We start from the raw sequence: 23,375 nt of genomic DNA on the forward strand, positions 1-23,375 counted from the left end.
CTTTCTGAAAGAAAGGGTGCTTCTATAGACACTTTCTGAAAGAAAGGGTGCTTCTATAGACACTTTCTGAAAGAAAGGGTGCTTCCATAGACACTTTCTGAAAGAAAGGGTGCTTCTATAGACACTTTCTGAAAGAAAGGGTGCTTCCATAGACACTTTCTGAAAGAAAGGGTGCTTCTATAGACACTTTCTGAAAGAAAGGGTGCTTTGACAGACCGTTTCTGAAAGAAAGGGTGCTTTAATAGACCGTTTCTGAAAGAAAGGGTGCTTTAATAGACACTTTCTGAAAGAAAGGGTGCTTTAATAGACACTTTCTGAAAGAAAGGGTGCTTTAATAGACCGTTTCTGAAAGAAAGGGTGCTTTAATAGACACTTTCTGAAAGAAAAGGTGCTTTGACAGACCGTTTCTGAAAGAAAGGGTGCTTTAATAGACCGTTTCTGAAAGAAAGGGTGCTTTAATAGACCGTTTCTGAAAGAAAGGGTGCATCTATAGACCGTTTCTGAAAGAAAGGGTGCATCTATAGACCGTTTCTGAAAGAAAGGGTGCTTTAATAGACCGTTTCTGAAAGAAAGGGTGCATCTATAGACCGTTTCTGAAAGAAAGGGTGCATCTATAGACCGTTTCTGAAAGAAAGGGTGCTTTAATAGACCGTTTCTGAAAGAAAGGGTGCTTTAATAGACCGTTTCTGAAAGAAAGGGTGCATCTACAGACCGTTTCTGAAAGAAAGGGTGCATCTATAGACCGTTTCTGAAAGAAAGGGTGCATCTATAGACACTTTCGTAAAAGAAACGGTGCATCTACAGACAATTTCATAAAAGAAACGGTGCTTCTATTGACCCTTCTGAAAGAAAGAGAGCGTCTATAGACCCCGTTTTAAAGAAATGGTGCTTCTATAGACCCTTTCTCAAAGAAATAATGCTTTAATAGACCCTTTCTGAAAGAAGTGTTGGCTGTATACACTTTCTGAAAGAAATTGTGCCGCTATATACACTTTCTAGAGAAAATGGCGCTTCTATAGAACCTTTCAGAAATAAAGAACGCTTCCATATACACTTACAGAAATAAAGGGTGCTTCTGTAAACCAATTCTGAAACAAAGGAGGAAATTGTGCTTGTTTAACGTGAATAGAGTATTAACATTAGTTATGTAGCAATTTCCCCACAATCCAAAATACCGAGAAAATCCCAAAATAACAACCCTTTTTAAAGCCACAAAAATCTTAGTAAAAACTTGATTTGAATGCATGTGTGCAGGACCCACTTGCAACATATTCCACGGGCACACACACACATACTTTTAAGCAATTTTCAAGTAGTCAATACATCACACCATCTAACCCAGAATCTACAACGACGACAAACCCAAATACTTCAAAAGAAACTACTTTGTTTTTGCTTCCTAGAAACTACACAGGGAATTGACTACCAAGAAACGGCAATTTCAGCTATTTGTGCTTCGCTTTTCTTTACGGAAAAAACTGCTCAAAATTCAATTACCATTATAAATGTCTGAATCGTAGTCCTCTTGCGCGTCAGTCACTCAGTCCCTTGCCTCTTCATCTTTCATTCATTCATGTGTCTTCTTCCATTCTATTCATGCGTATACATAATGTCAAAATGCGTGTACACTTCCGTTCACTTCATCTGTATGTTTTCATGCCAAGATTTATGATGGCAAAAGAAGAAAAAGAAATGTACAGTTTGAACTTTCTTTAAGAACGATTTTTATAAAGACATAAAATAAGAGTTATTATAGCAAACAATCAAGCACAACTACCACATATGTATTGGCAAATTTAAATATGTGTATGTATGGATGGATGTATGCATATGGGTTAATTGGCTTTTTTGTCTTGAACGGCTGTTTGAAAACAGCTGAGGTTTATGTGTATTCTATCCACAAAATTGTAATGGGTTAACTTGGATTTAGTCAGCAAATGGTATTTTAATTATTTTTTCAAATGCTCTTGAGATTTATATACACACAGATCTTAATGTTAGCAGATAAAGTTTAAAAAATAATAATATACTTCATGAATCAATTGCTAATAAATATTCCATTACAAATAAATACAATGAATTTTATACTTTTATATTAAAGACATTAACTGAACTGTTGTGGAACAATCATCGTTAGTGTGGCACAAACCGAAATTACCGAATTTTACTTTTCCGATTCCGGGAGATGCTTTTTGAAGTTTCTAATGACATTCATCCCGAATTTACCGAATTTTAATTTTCCGATCCCTGGAGATACTTTTTCATGTTTCTAATGGCATTCATCAAGCACCACATAGAACTGCTTGCCACGGAAGTTGACAGCACAGTGAAGCACGTGACAAAGGTTTTTTGTGGATGGCTTTGAGGCTTTCTACCCACTAATACGCCAGCCTGTTTGATGAACAAATGATGTAGCTAATACAAGAAACACCAGCAAAAGCCTATATAACAAAGCCAACAAAATTAATTTGTCCGCGAATTAGGGACCTCTAAGGTGTCCTTCAACAAGCACTGCAGCGAAATCAAGATGGCTAAGCGTAAATCTTGCCAGAATGATTACAACAGACGGACTTTGAAAATTTTATATCGACTTCGATTTTATCCTGATCAAGAATATATGGTAACATGGGGCGCCTTCACCACGTTTTCGTTCAAAATGTACTCATAACGACACCGTTAAAGTTTTTTCAAATATTATTTTTAGTACAAATATTACCATATATTGACTATAAGTTTTGATATATAAATGGTTATAATTTTGTTTTTAAAATATTACTTTTGAGAATTTACAAAATGTGTAAAAAGTGGCGAAGCCTCCCCACCCATGGGGCAGCTTCGCCATCGATATTGAATATTCTCCAATGGGCTCTAAAGCTGTAATTTACTATACTTCTTCCTTATATATCAACATTATACAAAAAAGGAACATGTTTTCTATTGAATAATCAAAAATTATTTTAAAATTCACAAAATGTAACCGATTTTAGCGGTTAATTGAAGTAGGTGCCTTGAATTTAGGTACAAAAATCATAATATAACTAAAACAAGATACGTTTAGGATAATATTTGTATTTAACTTCATATTATAGTGTGGTATATTTATGTTATAAAGAATTTAAGTTAAACATGACAAATTTCTAACATTAACCCACCACGCCCCTATGATGGCGTAGGCGCCCCACCCCTTACATATTTCATTATTGACATTTGCAATTGCTTTTTTCATTCGAATTATTGGGATTTATATTCTTCAGTAGTTATCTTCTGACGGTATAAAATGTGTTTTTGATATCACAAAAGGTAAAGAAGATATCACAAAAAATACCTACCATAATTATTTTCCGCAATACCCTGAAAACACAAAACCACGTGCGTCCGCTATCATTCCTATGACACAACTGCCAACTTTTGGGAGATGATAGATCTTCATTAAACTAACAATTTTGCTTTTAACGGATTTTTTCTAGCAGTTGTATTTTGCGAGAAAATCGGCGCTGGCGTAGCCGCCCCAGTGGCGAAGGCGCCCCATGTTACCATATATCTTTTATATGGCCGCAAATGATTCTTTTAATGCGTTACAAAAGGAAAAAATAAAATTAATATACCCTCCATACAAATATTTCTTCAAAGAATAATCTACAAAGGAGGTCAAATGTTGATAGTCTTTATGGTATTTGATAGATAAATTCTTATTTTGAGTATACGCCTTTGGGACAGCTTACTATATCGAGCCCTTCCCGCGAAAAAGGTGTAAGCGACAAAAAGCAAATTTTACAGGAGACGGCTTTTTTTGAATAACTTTTGATCTAAGCAAGATCTTTTATTAAATTTCACTGTTCGACAACAAAAAAATGACACGGAAAATCGAATAGATTATAAAAGTAGAGCTAAAAATATGAGACATCTGTATCGGCATTTTTAAAGTTTACGTCGGAAAATAACCAAAATAGGTGAGGCAAGTTCCGCCCATTTTTAAATTTTTCGAAATATTCGAGTTTAGATATCTTGGAATCCTTGCATTTCAGGTATACAGTGTATTTAGCAACTTTACTAAGGAGGCTGTGGGAAATATTTTTGTTTAAAATTTTAACCCTTATGCGGTTCATCAAAAGGGTCTTTTTTGTCCTATTTTTCGAAAATCGTTCAAAAACTCATTAAAAATGTGATCGTATCAATATTCACAAAAATTAATATTCTACAAAACTGTTTGCCATAAAATTTTACTATAGGTCTCAGAATACACCAAATCTGTAACTCTTGTCTAATCGCCAGAAATCTCTAAAAATGAAAAACACGTTTTAGGGTTAAAGTTGGACTTCATCTGAGTTTATTCAAAATTGTCCCACAAAACATAATTTTAGAGAGATGATGTCAGAGACACAAATATTCTTCGTCAAATTTCACAATAGTATACCAAAGAAATGAAATGTCCATTTACATTCTATAGCATGAAAATATCAGTATCAATTTTGCTGAAAAAACATGAAAATATTTCCCAATTTTTTTTTTTTTGATGAAACATTTTCCCTTCTTTTTTCTTGTTGATACATGGAAGTAATATAAAACTTGGTTATAGGTGAAAAGTGTCAAAGGATGAAAAATTCTACACAAAATTTCACTATGAGTTTCAAAATAAACCATAAATCTATGTACACTATTTCCTTAAAAATTTATATATATTAGGATGAAATTATATGTTTTAATTTTGGACTGTTAATTTTACATAATTCCATACTGGATCAAAATCTAGCAAAATCCTTTACTTTTTGGGAACATTTTTAAAGAAAGAAATGTTCCAAATGAAATTTCATTATGAGTCTCTGAATAAAAGAAATCTGTAACCATAACATATAACATTCTTAGCAGCACCTCTTCTTAATATACAGGTTTTAGAGCCATATTTTCCAATTTTCATACAGATTGTCGTTGTGATTGAAAAATATAAATATCTTGTTGATGGTTTTCCGTTATAAATTCATACAGAAGATGTTCTACGTTTAAAAGCATTTGTGGTGATTATATATTTGAAACATATAAAAAACCCAGATCGGACCTGACAAAATTGCGTATTTTTAATACTTTCAACTTAAATTCCGTAGTTAAGATAAGCCATTGGTTACTTATATTGCATGCGAAAATACATTAGAGGTCTACGGCTATGGTCCAGTGATGGTATGGTGTGGTTCAAAAAACTACAATGATGGGACTCACTCCTACTTTGGTGGCATTTACGGAATAAACCTTAGAAATTGACATAAATGACTATATCCTAACTGGATTCGTTATGGTCATTCATGATACAGCTATTTATGTCAATTGCTAGGGTTAATTATTTTTGTCTCTGACATCATCTCTCTAAAATTATGTTTTGTGGGACAATTTTGAATAAACTCAGATGAAGTCCGACTTTAACCCTAAAACGTGTTTTTCATTTTTAGAGATTCCTGGCGATTAGACAAAAGTTACAGATTTGGTGTATTCTGAGACCTATAGTAAAATTTTATGGCGAACAATATTGTAGAATATTCGGATTTGATACGATCACTTTTTTAATGAGTTTTTGAAAGATATTCGAAAAAAGACAAAGAAGACCCCTTTGATGAACCGCATGAGGGTTAAAATTTTTAATAAAAATATTTCCCACACCCTCCTAAGTAAAGTTGCCAAAAACACTATATACCTGAAATTGAAGGATTCCAAGATATCTAAACTCGAATATTTCGAAAAATTTTTAAATGTGCGGAACTTGCGCGCCTATTTTGGTTACTTTCCGACGTAAACTTTAAAAACGCCGATATACGTGTCTCATATTTTTAGCTCTACTTTCGTAATGTACTCGGTTTTTCCCATCATTTTGAAAAAAATTTAATTTTGTTGCACAGTGTTTTTGTATAGTTCCGTTTCTAAATCCTATTTACTAAACAAATAAATAATTTGTGGAATATCTTCAATATAACGGTAATTTGTATCGCTTACATCTTTTTCGCTGTCACGCAGTCAGACTAGTACTTTAAGAAGTGGCGGTTACATTAAAAAATTTATTTGAAACAAATCATTTTTAGAGTAATTCACATCTACAATTTAACAAAGTAACATTATTTTATAGCAAGTATTTATTCAAAAAATTATAAGGTTAAAGCGTATTTCTTGTAATATAGTCAAATAACTACATGGTATGTTAATGCGCAAGAAGCCAGTTTACTGGAGGACCAATGATTGAGGTCATCCAGATAAACCTCCATCGGAATACCGGTAAAATCCATATTGGCTTGATCCAGGAACCTTGGACTATTCAGAACAAGGTCTCTGGACTAAACCATATAAACTACCAACAGGGTCTCGACCGAGAAGCTGTATAATATGTCACAAAAACGTATGTGTACTTTTCTCTCCAGAGTTGTCAACATCGGACACAACTGTGCTGAAGCTGGGGAATGGCAACATATACCTTCCGTCAGTATATTTACCTTTCGACTCGCCGCCACTACCACCAACATCGGAGCTGCAGCGGTTGGCGAAGAAAGTAAAACAAACAGGTAACGAAGTACTAGTTGGTAGCGATGCTAACTCACACCACATTGCGTGGGGTAGTACTAATACTAACAGAAGGGGCCAAGCCCTTTTAGATTTCTTGAATACTAACGACCTAATAACCCTTAACATAGCAAATAAAGCCAACTTTGTTAACAAGATTAGGGAAGAGGTATTAGATATAACAATAGGTTCCGAAAATCTTAAAAACGATGTGCAGAATCGGAGGTCTCGGAAAGCACTTCTTCTCAGATCATCGGTATATAAGATTTGAACTAACACGGCCACCGCCGAAACCTATAAGTTTCCGTAATAAATCCAAAATCAACTGGATAAAATTTGAAAAACTAATAAAAGAAAGGCTAGGGCACGATAGCTATGAATGACTAAGCACGAAAGATATAAACAGAAATGTCAACATTATAACGGAGGTCTTAGTAAAGTCATTCGAAGAATGTTGTCCCCTTCGAGAGAGGAAATCTGCCTACGAAAAACCCTGGATGACAGGTGAAATTCGTAACAAAGCAAAGAGGTCCGAAGGCTTTACAACAGAGCTCGACGTAAAAAAATTAGCTGTATTCTGGGACAACTATCACACAAAACTTAAAGAATACAACAAAATTACTAGAACAGCAAATCGCAATTCCTGGAAACTCTTCTGTGAACAGGTAGACTGCGTAAATGATGTATCAAAAATAAAAAAATTTCTATCGAAAACCCATACACAAACGGAGATTATGGTGAATGATATGGGAAATAAGATGGAAACAATCGAGGACACGCTGGAGCTTTTGATGAATAAACATTTCCCGCCGAGCACTGAAGTGCACGCAGAGGTGTCGATAGTTAGGGAACATATTACAGAGGAAGCACCAACAACTGATGAAGCGATGGTAAAGGATGCCATCAAGAGTTTCAAACCTTTCAAAGCAGCGGGACCGGATAAGATATTTCCGGACTAAAATTCACATGAACCGGACCCTTAGGGACTGGATAAGCCACATGCTAAGGAATAGATGGATAAACTGCGGGCTACTTGACTTAAAAAGTAAAGGACAAAGTTTGTCAGGGTTCGCCGAAAGGGGGGGGGGATTTTATCCCCACTCCTATGGGTCACTACCATAAATAGCCTATTGAGGACTTTAAACGATGAGGGATTTGACCCAATCTGCTATGCAGACGACGTTATAATACTTCTGAGGGGTAAGAATCCAAACTTGCTATACAGAAGAGGTGAATCAGCCCTACAACTAGCGTACAACTGGGCTAGACCAAGAGGTATTAACGTAAACCCGGAAAAAACGGAAATATGTTTGTTTACTAGGAAAACAAAACTGGGACACTTTAAAGAACCAGTTTTCCTAAACAAGACAATAAATATTTCCAACAAAGTTAAATATCTGGGAGTAATCCTGGATAGGAAACTTAAATGGAAAGACCATATTCAAGAAGACGCTAACAAAGCTTATAGATGTTGGTCAACCTGTAGAAGGGCTATAGGCGCCAAGTGGGGTCTTAATCCTAAGATGACACACTGGCTATACAAAAGCGTATTTAGACCTATTCTAACATACGCTTCAGTAGTCTGGTGGACAGCTATGGATAAAAAGTGTAATATTAAAATACTACAGAAAGTCCAACGAATGTGCTGTCTAAGTGTAAGCGGCGCAATGAGGACAACATCAACGAGGGCATTAGAAACTATTCTATATATACACCCAATAGAAATCCAGATAAGGTATGAAGCGGCTGTCGCAGCTATCCGACTTAAAGCGATGGACAAGTGGATCAGTAAGAACCACCATCAAAGCATTCTACGGGTAACAATTGTAGCTGCCTCATGCGAGGCATTAATTCCAGACAGTGACTCGTGGATCGGCGGAACTCTAGCACAAATGCCAACTGGAAACTGTTGTTATACAGACGATTCCATGCTAGGTGGGAGAACGGGACTGGGTCTTTTTATTGAAGATCCAGAGACCGAAATATCTCTTCGTTTGCCGGATCACAATACGGTCCATCAAGCGGAGATCCGAGCGATTACAGAGTGTCTGAACTGGCTTAATGCCAACACGAGACCAACTACTGTAAACGTCTTTACGGAGAGAAAAACTGCAATCAAAGCAATAACATCCAAGACTGTAAAATCACAAACAGTTTTGGATTGTATAAATTCGATCAACAGCTATTCTCAACATGGCTCGGTGCGTATAATATGGGTACCGGGACATGCGGGGAATAGAGGTAATGAGATAGCAAATTCTCTGGCAAAAAAATTAAGGGAATTAGCAACAGTAAACTTATCCCTATGGAATAGAGAGGAATTAGGGAAAACCGCAAAAATTCTATTGGGAGAACCAAATGAAGAAACAACAAAAACCCCATTACTGCTATGTAAGGCAGGCACCTGGGTTTACAAGCTCATCTGCACACAATTAATTGTGCAGACAACAGCGTATGCAGGGCATGCGGAGAAGATGACGAAACATTGGAGCATTTTGCCTTCCAATGCCCCGCTTTCGCAAACATCAGATCCCAGTTTTTAGGGAACGACACAATACCAGATCTTAATCAGGTAATTGTAGAGGATCTGAAACAATTACGGGATTTTGTTAAGGGAACAGAGTTCCTTAAATAAAATACAGTAGAATCCCCTTTTTCAAAAACCTAGTCTAGAGCGCAAAACAGGCCTACTTCATGGCTTATGTGTATGTCCACCAGGGAATGTGGCGATTACTCGCCCCTCTTTTCAACCGAACCTAACCTAATGTGCAATTTTGATGTAAGCGACAATTCAACTAAAAATGTAAACAAAACAAAAAGGGTGCTTACATTAAAATTGTTTTTACTGTAATTTCGTAACGGTACATGGCAGAGTTCTAAAAATTGTGAGATGGTGTGTTGGAATATTCCTTATCAATTTCCGTAAAAAAAGAAAATCGAAAAAATATCGCTTACATTGTTTTCGCGGGAAAGGCTCGATATAATCTGCGAGTATTCAAAACCAATATCCTAAATATTACCTAAGACTTTCGGATAACGAGAGCATATCATAAGTGTACCTTTTCGAAATAGACCTCCAAGTATGCTGAGACGAAATCCGTTTCAGAGTCGACAGGCTTCCGTTTATCTGTCTGTCGGGCTGACTGGTGGTACTAACATAACTTTCAAATGGATTAATCAATTCGGTCCGAACTTTTCACCAAGTAGGTCAACTCCTTTGAAATTAGGCCAGGAAATATATCTAAAAATGTCTTCAACTTTGTGTAGAAATTTTGTGACCTTTGGGAACCTCAAATGTCAAATTACAGCTATTTCGGTTAAAAATTGTTGCTAAAATCCACAAAATACCGAAAACCGGGAGGTATCGTGATATGGGGGCTATACCTAAACGTAAACCTATGTTGACAATTTTTGGTAGAGAACTTTGATGCCCCTAGGAACCCCAAAAGTCAAATTACAGCTAGTTGGGTTAAAAAATGTAGCCATAATCCTGGAAATACCGAAAATCGGGAGGTACCGTTATATGGGGGATATAACAAAACATGGACATATTTTAACAATATTTGGTGGATAAGTTTTGTGACTTCTGTGAACCTCAAATGCCAAATTACAGTTAGTTTGGTTAAAATTTGTACTTAAAATTCTCAGTTTTGGTATAGCCCCCATATCGCGGTACTTCCCGATTTTCGGTAGTTTGAAGGTTTTAGCATCATTATTACACCGAAATGGCAGACATTTGGGGTATAAAATTTTCAACCTGAAATTTGTCGGAATGTGTGGACCTACATTCATAAAGCCCCCATAGCATGGTACCTTCCGATTTTTGGCATTTTGAAAGTTGTGACCTCAATATTTCACCGAAATGGCTGAAATTTGGTAGTTAGTCTTCGTTGAGGGTATAAAACTTTCCACTTGAAATTTGTCGGTATACTCTACGTCTTCATTTAGCCGCCATAGAACGATACCTCCCGATTTTCGGTATTTTGAAGTTTGTGACCAGGGATGCCAACTGTTCCGAGGTAAAAATCGCTACATCCACATACGCACCATAGGTCTGTAGCGATTTTTACCTTAAAACAGTTGACACTCCTGCTTAAACAGTGGTTTCTGTACGTCAAAAATCACTACAAGTAGCGGGAAAACCACCAACTTGGCACCCGTGGTTGTGACCCCAATATCCCAACTAAATGGTTGAACTTATATTTTAAATATTCGTTGGGGGTATAAAACTTTACACCAAAAATTTGTCCACATAGGTCCACATCTTCATATAGTCCCCATTAAACGGTACCTCCCGATTTTCAGTATTATGAAGGTTTCAACCTCGTTATTTGGTATTTTGAAATTTGAGGCCTCAATTTCCCACCTTAATTGATGAAATTTGGCATTTAGTCTTCCACCTGAAATTTGTCGGTATAAGTTCACACCTTCATATAGCCCCGGTAAGTCCCAATTTTCGGTATGCTGAAGGTTATAATTGTTCCACAAACATCCCAGGCGGGACAAGGAAGACTTCTCTCACATCAAAGAGTGCACCCCGATTCATATTAGCTCAATGATATGGGACCTACAGTGTATCGCCGAGTCCGAACGGCGTGTCCTACGACATCACTTGTAGAGAAGTTTTACATGGCTGAAATACTCAGAAAATGTCGCCCAGCCGAAGAATCGAATCCACGACCTTCTGCGTGCAAGGCGGGTGTGCATACCATTGCACCACGGTGGCCTCAATATCCGACCAAAATGGCTGAAATTGGGTATTAAGTCTTAATTGGGGGTATAAATTTTAGACCTAAAATTTTTCGGTATAGGTCCACGGCTTCTTATAGCCCCTATAGATTTTTGGTATTTTAAAGCTTGAGGCCTCAATATCTCACCGAAATGACTGAAATTTGTTATTTAGACTTCGTTGGGGGTATACAACTTTCCACTGTTTATCTCTGTGTCTTCTCTATTTCAACGGTATATATTTTTATCCTTTAAGCTAACGTTTTTGTTATTTAATTTAAATTTAAATAAAATAAATATCTCTCTACTTACTTATTCCATATCATGTCTCCCGATATTAAAGGCATTTCCATTAACAATGCCGACAATAGTGAAGATTTTCCACTACCATTTTTGCCAACAATCATTGTTAGCTTTCCACGCGGCACAAGAATATCCCTTATGTACAACATGGCTGTGGTGGCTTGGGGATTCCAAGAGAATTTACAATTCTTAACAGAAACGGCAATATCATCGGGCATTTTCAATAGCAATGAATCACGATGCCATGAATCTGTCTTGCCCGTGCGATGATGTGATGTTCGATGTCCTGGTTTCATTTGTTGTCCTTGCTGTCCACCAGCTGCATTGTGGTTGGGTTGAGGGTGATGGGGTTGGGGATGTTGGTGATGCTGCTGTTGATGTCCACCATGTGTGGTTAGATTTTTACGTGGCCTTATTACCACATAAGGAGTATTGCGTAACAGCTCCTTGCGTGCATGAGATGACAATTTTTTATGATCCACTGGAAATTCCAGCATTTCCCTATTTTCAGGTACAGCCAAGGGCGTTTGTGGTTCTGAATTGGCCAGCGGTGCTGGTTTATCTGGTATGTAGATTTTAATATTAGGCTTTTCCGATGCCTTACCACTCACCGGTTCACTCACAGTTTTCAAGGTTATATTTATGGGCAAGGATTTCGATTTAACTTCATACATATCCAAGGAAGCATCGCTTTTACTTAGTATTCTTGCCATGTGGCGAATACCCTCAAATTGTTTTTGTATTTCATGGGCAGCTAAGAATTTCTCCAAACGTTTCGTTGAAACAATGGCCGACAATATAATGGGCACGGTTATGGGAAATATAAGCAAGGGAACGGTTAGCTGTTGAAACAATGCCAATGCGGAAAATAAACGACTGGCCGTGATTTCCGAATTACTTTCATAATAAACATAAACGGCCAAGGTAACAAAGGTAATGAGTACCGAAGAAATGTGGGTTAATATTGCTGTGTGTGGGCGGGGGAGAAAGAGAGGGAAATAATTATTTTTCATTGTTTAGGTATTGTTTTCAAATCAATAACTTACTCATTAAAGTCCAATAAAATGAATCCTTATTTAAATATTTCAATTCATTGTCTCGTGCTTCGGTTATTTTCTTAATGAAAACATTATCCCAGGCATTCAGTTTTATTAACTTTATGCCCATAAAACAATCGTGCAGCCTTTTTAGGCGTATATCGGTGAATTTCTGAAATTAAAAGTACATTTTGTTTAGAAATTAATGAATATATTTGAGAAGAGATTAATTTGGTCAATGGTATGTATGATGGTTGACAGTACTTACATATATGCACCACAGGTTATGGTTCAGAAAAATTATGGAATATAAATGAATTTAATTATATAGCATATAATTGTACGGTCGAATTTAGGTATTTTCAAGACATTACCTAAATTTTTTGTTAAATTCAACTGATTTTTTTACATATACGGTTCTGACCCCTTTAGCAGATTATTGGAACATTCGCACCGTTATGGAGAGAATTATCGATAATAAAATTATAGCGATGTATCAAATACATCAAAGACTACTAAAAGTCTTAGTTCGAGAGCTGTATGAAGAAGTGAACCTAAATATTGAGACATTTCGGGACCCATATCTCATCACAACGACCACACTCTAATACAATTTAGGAGAATTCACATTATCACTGAATGCACGTCGATTCATATTAGGTCAATGATATGAGACCTACTTTTTACCGTCGAGTCCGAACGGCGTGTCTTACGACAGCACTTATAGAGAATACTCAGGAAATGTTGCCTAGATTACGCTGAGTGGTACTTTGCCACCATTGGAAAGTATAATGTTTTTCCGAACCGCAGACCTTATGAGTGGTTGGCGGACGTGCTTACCATTGTAGCACAGTGACACCCCATGATATCCGCATAGATTCTGTATAAATGAACAAATAATGACTTCGGCAATATGTCATTATGTCAGATGAATGCTATAACTTTTTGATGGTGTCACAGCACATGATATGTTTGTAAGTTCATTTTACCCTCCGTCTTTTGGCTAAATTTGATACGACCAAAAGTCCGCCAGTCTGTCTGACTGGCTGGTGCACACGATAAGTCTCGAACAAATCAACCGACTGAGTCCATGTGGCACCATGTGCAGTGGCACCATGAGCAGTGTGTCGTGCTGGCCTGTGCCGTATGCTGGGCAGATGTTTTACATGGTGTCATGACAACAAAGTATATTTATCTTTTCTGTATCCCAAAGTGCTGCCGACTAGAGACTTGAGGACCTTGCGCCTACCCATCAGCTTGTCGCAGATAGTTGTGGCATGATCGGGCGACGTAAGCATGCTGCCGAATATGACCTATATAATCTTGGGGTAGTTACTGGTCGTAATTCTGCTACCATCTACCATGATATTCAACTCAGTACTAAACTCTGCAGTTCATGTAGTGAACAGAGTGGCCGTAGATTTAGTGACGGATATTTGCATTTTCCTCGCGTGGAAAAAGGTGGTAAGATCAGCTAAATAGGATTTCAGCCATTCACAAATGGCTTCAAGGAAGGTAACTGACGCTATGAATGAAGAATCATTCTCATACGTTACGATCTCAATGTCACCTGGATGAGTTGAATACATGAGAGGTAGAGGTTGAACAGTTCCGGCGATATCAACCCAGGTTGGGAAACTCCCTGTTTCACTATACGAGTACGGGGCTTTTAAAATTTTGGCCAAAAGGTAGTTTGGCCAATGTCCGCAAACAGGGTAGCGTGCTTGACAGTATCACAGGATTTCGATAAGTCGAGCACCACCAACACTGTCCTATTGCCGAATTATTTGGAGTTCAACTGGTAGTAGTTTTTATACTACGAAGCCTGAGCGAAGGCTATATTCTGGTACCACGGGTGTCAGGAGCCCCTAGATCGCAAAGATCTAGCCTGACAGTTGGGAGCATCGCGGTGGCTGTGGTTTATACCCAAATCGCGGGTAGAGCTTTGGCTCAAATGTGGAGTTGCATTATCAACCGGGTGCCTAACCCACAGCAAGGCAGGAGTGTTAGATAGGTTCCCCCCAAACCAAGGGGGTGAACACGTCCAAATACGTGGGAACGAATTGGTACTCACTCTTGTGTTGAGGGCGCCCATGGACGCATTGTTTCCGTCCGATGTTGAGAACACCGTGGGGTTAGGCTGAAAGGCAGGTACCCACGTAAAACTCAGTATATCTGTCCTATTGCACGGCTTGCTCTGGTTGAGTTCTCGACTAATATGTGTGGAGATGGCGCGCAGCACTGTTGTTGTTGTCGTGCTGTGCTGCCAACGGAACCCATGCTTATTACACTGTGACACAAAATGGAACTCAAAATCTGAGGGGTGGAAAATTCCTTTTGGAGATGAAAGACCTTGGTGAGTAAATTAAGAAGCCGGGTAAATGACAAACAGAACTATGAAAAGGCGACAATATCGATTAGTTGTCAGTGAGAACCGTACTTAAAATCTTCTGAGCAACATTTTTTTAGAATATTTGGATGTTGTAAAATCTCATATTATGGTACTTTTATTACGGCTGAAGAAAGAAATTGCGAAAAGGTCATGACAAGATTCACCATTTGATTTGACTGAAGACATGTCATCTCAAAAGGAAGCTACAATAACGCTAAACAGAGATATATAGCTATTTTCCCAAGTATCGATTTGACTGAAGACATGTCACCTCAAAACGAAGCTACAATAACGCTAAACAGAGATATAAAGCTATTTTCCCAAGTATTATAGGGGAAAATCAAAACAATCATCACGCGATATCTCAGAAACCTATGGCGAAAATTTCCTTTTGGGTTCTTAATATACTCACCAAGGGCTTTCATCTCCAAAAGGAATTTTCCACCCCCCAAAAATGCTGTTTCACAGTGGGATCGGCAACTGGATAGGTGTTTCTGATTCTGGGGAGGAGTAAATTGAAGAGTCTTTGCTACGCGCGACAAAAACGAAATTGATTTGTATGATTCAACTTTGCTGGCATCATTGGCTGGCTTCTGTATTGGACCACCTTGTCCATTTTCCAGACTTCGGTAACGATATGGGTGTAGGGCTCTTCGCTTCGCCCTGTCACTCCTGGTCTGCTTGACAAACTGTCGATTAAAATAACATGCACGTCTGTTGGGATCAGTCAGCGTAACGTTACTAAATGCGACAGAGGTCATATTTTTCTTCTTTCCAGGAGTGACTTAACTGTTGCCCACAATTCACTTATTCCGGCTAATCCAGATGCTTAGGCCAATTCCTCCGCTTATGCTCACCGACCAACCTGATAACTTCTAACACCAGCTCCCTGACTAGGGGTTTGGCTCGACGAAGCTCATCACGCTCATTTGGTGCCCTGGGAAATTTGGTCGCCGCTCCTGCGAAATTTGGTCTCACTTTGGATATTCGACCATCGAGTGGCTTTAGCAGTGATGATATCTCGGAAAGTCCTCTATGCTAGCCGAGACGTATTGTGCAGATCTCTGAAGCAGTGATTTGTGAACTCTCTGAAACTAGGCCTATAGCTTCCCATGATTGATGGAAGTGCGGCGTTCGAAGGTGGTGACAATTATGGGGAGATGGTCTGAACCAAGAAAAACGACGGGTTGCTAATTCTGGTACTGGCATCCCCATTTACAGTGCACAAAGTAGAGCTATCAATCTGCGCAGACAGCACTATATCCCTCTGGTCATTTCCGAGCACCGAAGGCCACAACACGGAATTAGGTTTAACTAAAATAAAACGCCGGCTCCTTAGACCAAGAGTCTTAATATGATTTATTGACTTTACTTCACTAAGCATACCGCTTGACTCTACTAGGCACAACGCTTTACTTCGCACTTAACCTCACTGACGGTGTTATTACGCGGTCTGATTTACAACCCACTCGCTCGATGATGCTTAGGCTGTTCTAGCATGCTCAATCAAGAATGTTCTACAGAGGTCGGACGAAATGCCAATTGATTCGCAAACATGCATACAAACAAACGAAAGAATGTAAAGAACAAATGGGGTGGAGGTAATAAATTCGAAAGACTAGAATGATGAAATGATTCAAAGTAAATGCTCAACAAAAATGTAAGTTACAATTCAAATTTTTTAATTAACGGAAATTAATCTGGATTAACTGAAATCCTCTTTGGCAACAATACAAATATTAGGGAAACAAAGATTGCTCGGGTGGCACGGGTTAACGTTAACCGATCACCAAAAACTGTTTTTATTTTTTATTTTCTGGTTCGCCCTAATAAATATATTTTTTAATACATAATTCATTCTCTAGAACGAACTAAACTCCTTTGTTGCTTTTAAAGATTTTTTTTCCAACAGAAAAGAAAAATTTGTGTTAATTAACATCAATATTTCAGTAGGGAAAAGATTTGTATGAGTTCATTGTTTCCCTTAAAACCTAAAATAACTTTTGTTTTTTTAAATAACAACAGCCTAGCAAGTATTTTCATTTCATTAACCCCGTTCCATGTAATCATACACACAATCAAGAGATACAGATTTAAGGATGAGATTTTAAGTTAGGTCCCAAGTTTTATAAATTACCCAGAAAACGGAAAAAGGTCGAAAAGTAACAATGCATAGATGTGAGTGTGTGTGTGGAGGGAAAGTGTAAGACATGAATGTAATTGAAAGTAAATATTGCATACTTTCAGGCATTGTGTTACAAGTGAAACAATAACAAAATTGTGGCATACTTTAAGGAGTTCGAAATGTTAAAGTATTGTACTATAGAAGTTTATACATTTTAACTACAATTAAAATACACAACATTACTTACCGCCATTATTTCAGCATTTTTAGACATTGCCTTGCCAATTAAAAACTGCAATGGAGTCATTGTGAGAATGCAAACAAACGAACCAATTACAGCGCTTATGCCCAATTTTAAGTACAGCAAATACATGACGACGCCAATCTGAAATGGAAAGAAAATAATAATAAAAAAAAAAAAAAACAAAGAAGGAAATAATTTTAAACATTTTATTAAACATGTTATGGGAAACTATTGCAACAATTGAATATTTGAATGGCGATATTGTTTCACACCCTACTTTAGAGATCGTCATCGATATGATAAATTTTTAGGTCTGCAACAGTTAAAATTTTAAAAGTGAATAAAAAATAATTTAAAAAAATAAGTTTCGGTGTTTTTTCTATTAATGCACTTAAAACTAGAAAATAATTTGTCGCTTAGCCTCAACAAGTATATTCTTCCCCATGATGGAATCTCTCAAATAAAACGTTTGTCGTTTAATTTTGCCACCATTTTTAATTTAAATGCAAGCGTTTTATTTGAGAGATTACATCATGAGAAAGAATATACTTGTTGAGGTTAAGCGACTAATTATTTGACCACTGGGAAGTCCATAACCAAGTTACAGTCAATTTAGACAGAAAATGTAGATAAAAACTTTAAATTGCCTGAAATCGAGTGGTACCGTTATATGGTGCTACACCAAAATCTGTCCCATGTCCACAATTTTTGGTGGGAGAGTATCTGTACAATTTGTAACATCGAATGCCAAGTTACAGCCAATTCGGACAAAAATGAAGACAAAATCCTCAAATCGACTGTAATCGGGTGGTACCGCTATATGGGGGCTATAGGAAAAAATGGACCCATATTAGTTTGGGTTTCATATTCATGTATTGTCATCCAAATCTGAAAAGTGTGCAATATTATAGTTCGATTGGTCAACTGCAACTGTGGTAAAAATGAGTTACTCGATTTGAACCAAATCGGGTTGTACCGCTATATGGGGGCTATAGGAAAAATGGACCCATATTGGTTTTGGTTTCATATTCACGTATTGTCGTCCAAATCTGAAACTTCAGTTCGATTGATCAACTGCCGCTGTGTTAAAAATGAGTTACTAGATTTGAACTAAGTGGACACCCAAGTAAGTTAAATTAAACACTGTAAAAATGAATACATACGGTGTTCCACAAATGTCTTCGTACTCCTATAGCAGTTTCTTAATTGATATAAAAGCACGATTATATTGTTAAAAAAGGTTACGGAGTTTTGGTTACGGAGTTTGGAAAACAAGGTTATGAATTCGTTACCTTTGTATATTTGTGTCACTATGATGTATTTTACGGACCTGCTTCCTATGCCTTAAAATCACATGTTGCAATTCCCTTTTTAGAAGAGAAGATACATATGTACATCAAACAAACTTGATTATTTCCCGGATAATTTTCCTCGTAAAGGATTTACACATGCTCCGAAAACAGTTATCATTTCCAATAAAACAGACGTAGAGTATCACACTACCGACATCATCCACTATCAGCCCCATTCCACTGTTTCTTGATAATGACACAATTAAAGACTTCTACATTTTAAAGATGACAATAACAATAAACTGCTCCGAGTACTTGGAAAGTATTCAAAAAGCATTAAAATTCAAGAAAAGAAAAACAAATATTTTTTTGTATTATCAAATTGTTTGGCAGCTTATTGCCACCGTCTTCTACTCATTTTCCCCATTTAAAACTACACTTTCAATACAATTTCAAGATTGTTCATTTAATTTAATTGTTGTGTTCTCAAGAGATAATAAAATGCTCTCCTCAACTTATACAACCAACAATCAATTCAAATCTCCGAATATCTTCACACAAATGCCTTGGCGCAATGTTAAAGATTTAATCGCTTTTACTTTTAATTGATTGCAAAATTTTATATAAGTATATTTTCTAAGAATTTTATTGCCTTTATTTTGTCCTTCAAGTGTCTCCTAGGAGGGGATGGATGGGTTAGGTAAGTAGCAAAATTATACAAATCCAATACTTATGCAAAAGATAAAGTAAGTAAGGCATTAAACATGCAATAATCTGTCGGCATGGTTGTAGAAACCTTGATGGTTAAATATTTAAGAATTCATGTAACTTAATTTAATACATGGATGATTGCGGTTGATAATGTGCTGATTGGAAAACAACACAAATTCCAGAACTTTTATTGATCCGTTTTGCATCCAAAGTAAACAATGACTTCACTAATTAGTTACTTTTTAGACCTGATAAAGGAAGTGAACCCATTTACATCAAAATTATAAAAAAATGGTTTAAGAAAAGAATTGAGCAAAGCTATAGTGGGTATTAATACACGGTGCGCCTTAACTAAATTTAAATGAAAGGTGCTTACACCTGGGAAGAGATAGATGAGAAAAATCAAAAAACAAAAAAAAAAAAAATCGACGGAGGGATTTTTTAATAAATAGCGGTCAAAGTTCACTTTTTTGGGGTTTTTTAGGTTTTCACAATTTTGCTTGGAAACCACAAGCCGTATTGTAATGGGACTAAAGAAAATATTGTAGCAGTGAATTCTCTACACGATTGACCTTTATGACTTTTTCCTAGGATTTACCATTTTTGAGATATTGATGTTCAAATTGGGACAATGGACTGACTGTATTGCCTCCTTATAAAACAATGTCATGCACGGAGCGCCTTAACTAACTTTAAGCGAAAACAGCTTACATCTGGGTTGTTTTTGCGGACTCTGAAACAACAATGTTGAGATAAAGAAGCTCAGGTTACATTTTTAGGATTTTTTGTTAGGGTTTCGCATTTTTCCATGCTTACGGCAAGTCTTATCGATATGGGAACTGAGTCTTATCGATACGGAATCTCTCGTACCGGATTGACCCAGAATCACACAACGTCAATGTTCCGGCCAGCGGCTGCCACCTCAGTGTACATGTGTTTGTATTTGTTTCGTTTTTCGCTGTGAAAGTTCTCTAGAGGATTGACGTTTTTGATTTGTTCCAGGTTGTATCATTTGAGATAAAGAAGTTCAGGTTACGTTTTTTAGGATTTTTTGTTAGGGTTTCGCATTTTTCCAAAATTACGGCAAGTCCTATCGCTATGGGGCCTGAGTCTTATCGATACGGGATCTCTCGTACCGGATTGACCCAGAATCACACAACGTCAATTTTCCCGCCAGCGGCTACCACCTCAGTGTACATGTGTTTGTATTTGTTTCGTTTTTCTGCCTGCTCCGGATTCCTTGGTCCGTGCCGGGATGGAGGAAAACACGCGACCAATATATTTGTGTTTGCCACATCCGCATCTTCACCAATATCCAAACTTCGGTGAGATTCAATAGATGTCAGGAGTGGGCGCATCTAAGGGGTTGGTATGGACTTGTCCACGCGAGGGACTACGACAGGGACTATGTTGCTGCATTCTGCGCGAACACAGTCCCCAGTGATCACGAAACTCTTTCGTTGTCAAATTACAAAACTCCCCCGCAGTCCCCTCAGAATTTAACACCAGCCGTTGTTGTTCCTGAAAATTCATAATTTTTGCAATTTAATTGCTATGGACTCCGAGGTAAGATCGAACAAATAGTGGATTTTATGAATCGGAAGAAGATTAAGTTCGCGGTGGTGCAGGAAACAACGTCCTTCGGAAGGATCGCACCAGAAGTGGAGGTGAGGGACTAGCTCACTTTTTGCACCAGTCTGTTCAATACAGGCCTATCTCGCTTGAACCTGACTCTAATGACCCGTACATGGAATGCATGCGGGTAGCAGTCAGGTGTGGAACTGCCAAGATAGTGTTGCGGATTGTATACCTTCCGCCGAAAAATGGTTGTATCTCAGATTGCAAGCCTAACATTAGCAAGTTTTGGAAAGTCATAAACGTCTGGTCTTGGGGGACTTTAATGCGCATCATGAGATGTGACATTCGGCCCTCGGAAACGACCAGAGGGGTACAGCGCTGGCTGAGCAGATTGATAGCAACAAATGACGTTACCTGGCAGCCCGTCATTTCCCTTCGATCAGGCCATCTCCCCATAAGTATCTCCATAAGCATACCAACCGATTTCATCACCTCTGAACGCCGCATTATTGTCCATCATAAGAAAGCTGATGGACCAGATTTCAGAGAGTTCACCAATCACCGCTTCAGAGAACTGCCCAATCATTCTGACGTTCGGGTAGCGGAAACGACTTTCCGAGACATCATCACTGGTGCATCCGCTCGCCACATAGCTGTTGGTCAAATTCGCGAAGTAAGACCAAACTTACCAGCAGAGGCGACGGAATTAGCAAATGTGCGTGATGAGCTTCGTCGAGCCAACGCCAGTGACCACAGAGTCAGGGAGCTGACACTGGAAGTTAACAGACTAGCCGGCGAGCATAAGCGCAACAAGTGGTTAAATCATCTGAAGAGTTGCAACACTGGTGCCGGTTTAAGCGAATTGTGGGCAACGGTTAAGTCACTCTCGAATCCCGGAAGGAGGGAAGATAGGACATCAGTTACGTTTGGCGAAGTGGCGTTCACTGACCCGAAGAGGTGCCCAAGTTATTTCAATCGACAGTTTGTCGAGTACTTCGGGAGTGACAGGGCGAAGAGAAGAGTATAACGTCCCATTAGATCTCTTCCTGCAAATGCCATCAGGAACGCTAAATCATCTAAAGCGTTGGGCCCTGATGGAATCTCCATGGTAGTGCTGAAACAGATGGTCGAGCTGGGAGTGGAGAATCTCACTAAAGTTCTCAACCTGTTGCTAGCCACCCTCATTGATCCCGAAGTCTGGAAAATGGACAGGGTCGTCCCACCACCGAAGCCAGGCAAGGATGCCAGCAAAAGTGAATCATACATGCCGATTTTGTTTTTGTTGCCCTTAGCAAAGACTCTTGGGCCTTAGTACTCCCCAGGGTCAGAAATAGGTATCTAGTTGCCGATCATCAGAATGGATTCCGTAAGCAGCACGGAACGACATGGTAATGCGATGAAGGCCATCTCCACATATATTTGTCGAGGACTCTACCAGGATAGGCCGTGTGATAGTGGCGCTTGACTTATCAAGCTTTTGATACTGTCAGGCACTCCACGCTGTTTGAGGACATTGAGCAGACAACCCTCCGGCCAAGTCGGAAACGTTGGATAAGAAATTATATGTGTGGACACCAGTCGTACGTGGAATTTAGGAACAAAAAGTCTATATCTCCGGAACTGCTTAATCTCTACCTCTCCTGTTTTCCGGCACCTCCAGGCGGCATTGAGATCGTTAATTATGCGGATCATTGCACGATCCTGGGGTCAGGTACCTACCCTGATGACATGTGTGTGAGATTGAACTCCTATTTAGCCGGAATATGCAGATATCCACCACTAAATCTACGGCCAATCAGTTCACCACATGGACGGCGCAGTATAGAAGAGAGTTGAATGTCGTGGTAGATGGTAGCATAATTCCCACAACAAACTAACCAAATTTCTAGGGGTCACATTCTACACTACGTTCACGTCGTCCGCGCATGCCGTAGCTATCTGTCTCAAACCCGCAGTACTTGGAGTGCAGATAAAGAAACCTTGTTGACCACATATAACGCAATAGGTCGGTCTGTGGTAAGCTATGCGGCGCCAGTTTGGTCCCCGAATTTAGTTGATACGCTTTGGAAAGAGATCCAAATTTGTCAGAATGCCACCCTGAGAACAGCAACAGGGTGCCTCCTCAAGTCTTCAGTGGATCATCTACATGAGAAGGCAAAGATTATTCCAGTACAGCAACACAATGAGATGCTTTCGTTGCAGTACTTGCTCGGGTGTTACCGTGAGAGTCATCCAAATCACCATCTGCTGGCTAGGTCCGACACACCCAGGCAGGATATTCATGCTCTAGAGAGGGAAGTCCAACAATATAGGTGAGAACCCCTAGATCAACAGGCATATCAGGCAGGTCCGAATAGCATTCATACGGACGCAGTTGCTAAGGCCATAAGCAAATACAGTGTGAAAAAAGTGCCACGAGTAGGTTTGGCTC

General features: G+C 38.4%; 1 protein-coding gene across 1 annotated transcript in view; it reads right to left on the reverse strand.

Moving 5' to 3' along the window:
- The window catches only part of Sur (Sulfonylurea receptor), a 336,340-nt gene that overhangs the window by 135,088 nt on the left and 177,877 nt on the right, over positions 1 to 23,375 (reverse strand). The window contains exons 8-10 of the mRNA XM_073967904.1: positions 17,367 to 17,504; positions 12,612 to 12,774; positions 11,575 to 12,532 (exon numbers count right to left, since the gene is read on the reverse strand). Coding sequence (XP_073824005.1) covers positions 11,575 to 12,532; positions 12,612 to 12,774; positions 17,367 to 17,504 — 1,259 coding nt within the window. The remainder of the gene's footprint in view (positions 1 to 11,574; positions 12,533 to 12,611; positions 12,775 to 17,366; positions 17,505 to 23,375) is intronic.

Source organism: Musca autumnalis, unplaced genomic scaffold (genome assembly GCF_047663935.1).
Source record: "Musca autumnalis isolate F117 unplaced genomic scaffold, ASM4766393v1 scaffold_2, whole genome shotgun sequence".
NCBI classification, from domain to species: Eukaryota; Metazoa; Arthropoda; class Insecta; order Diptera; family Muscidae; genus Musca; species Musca autumnalis.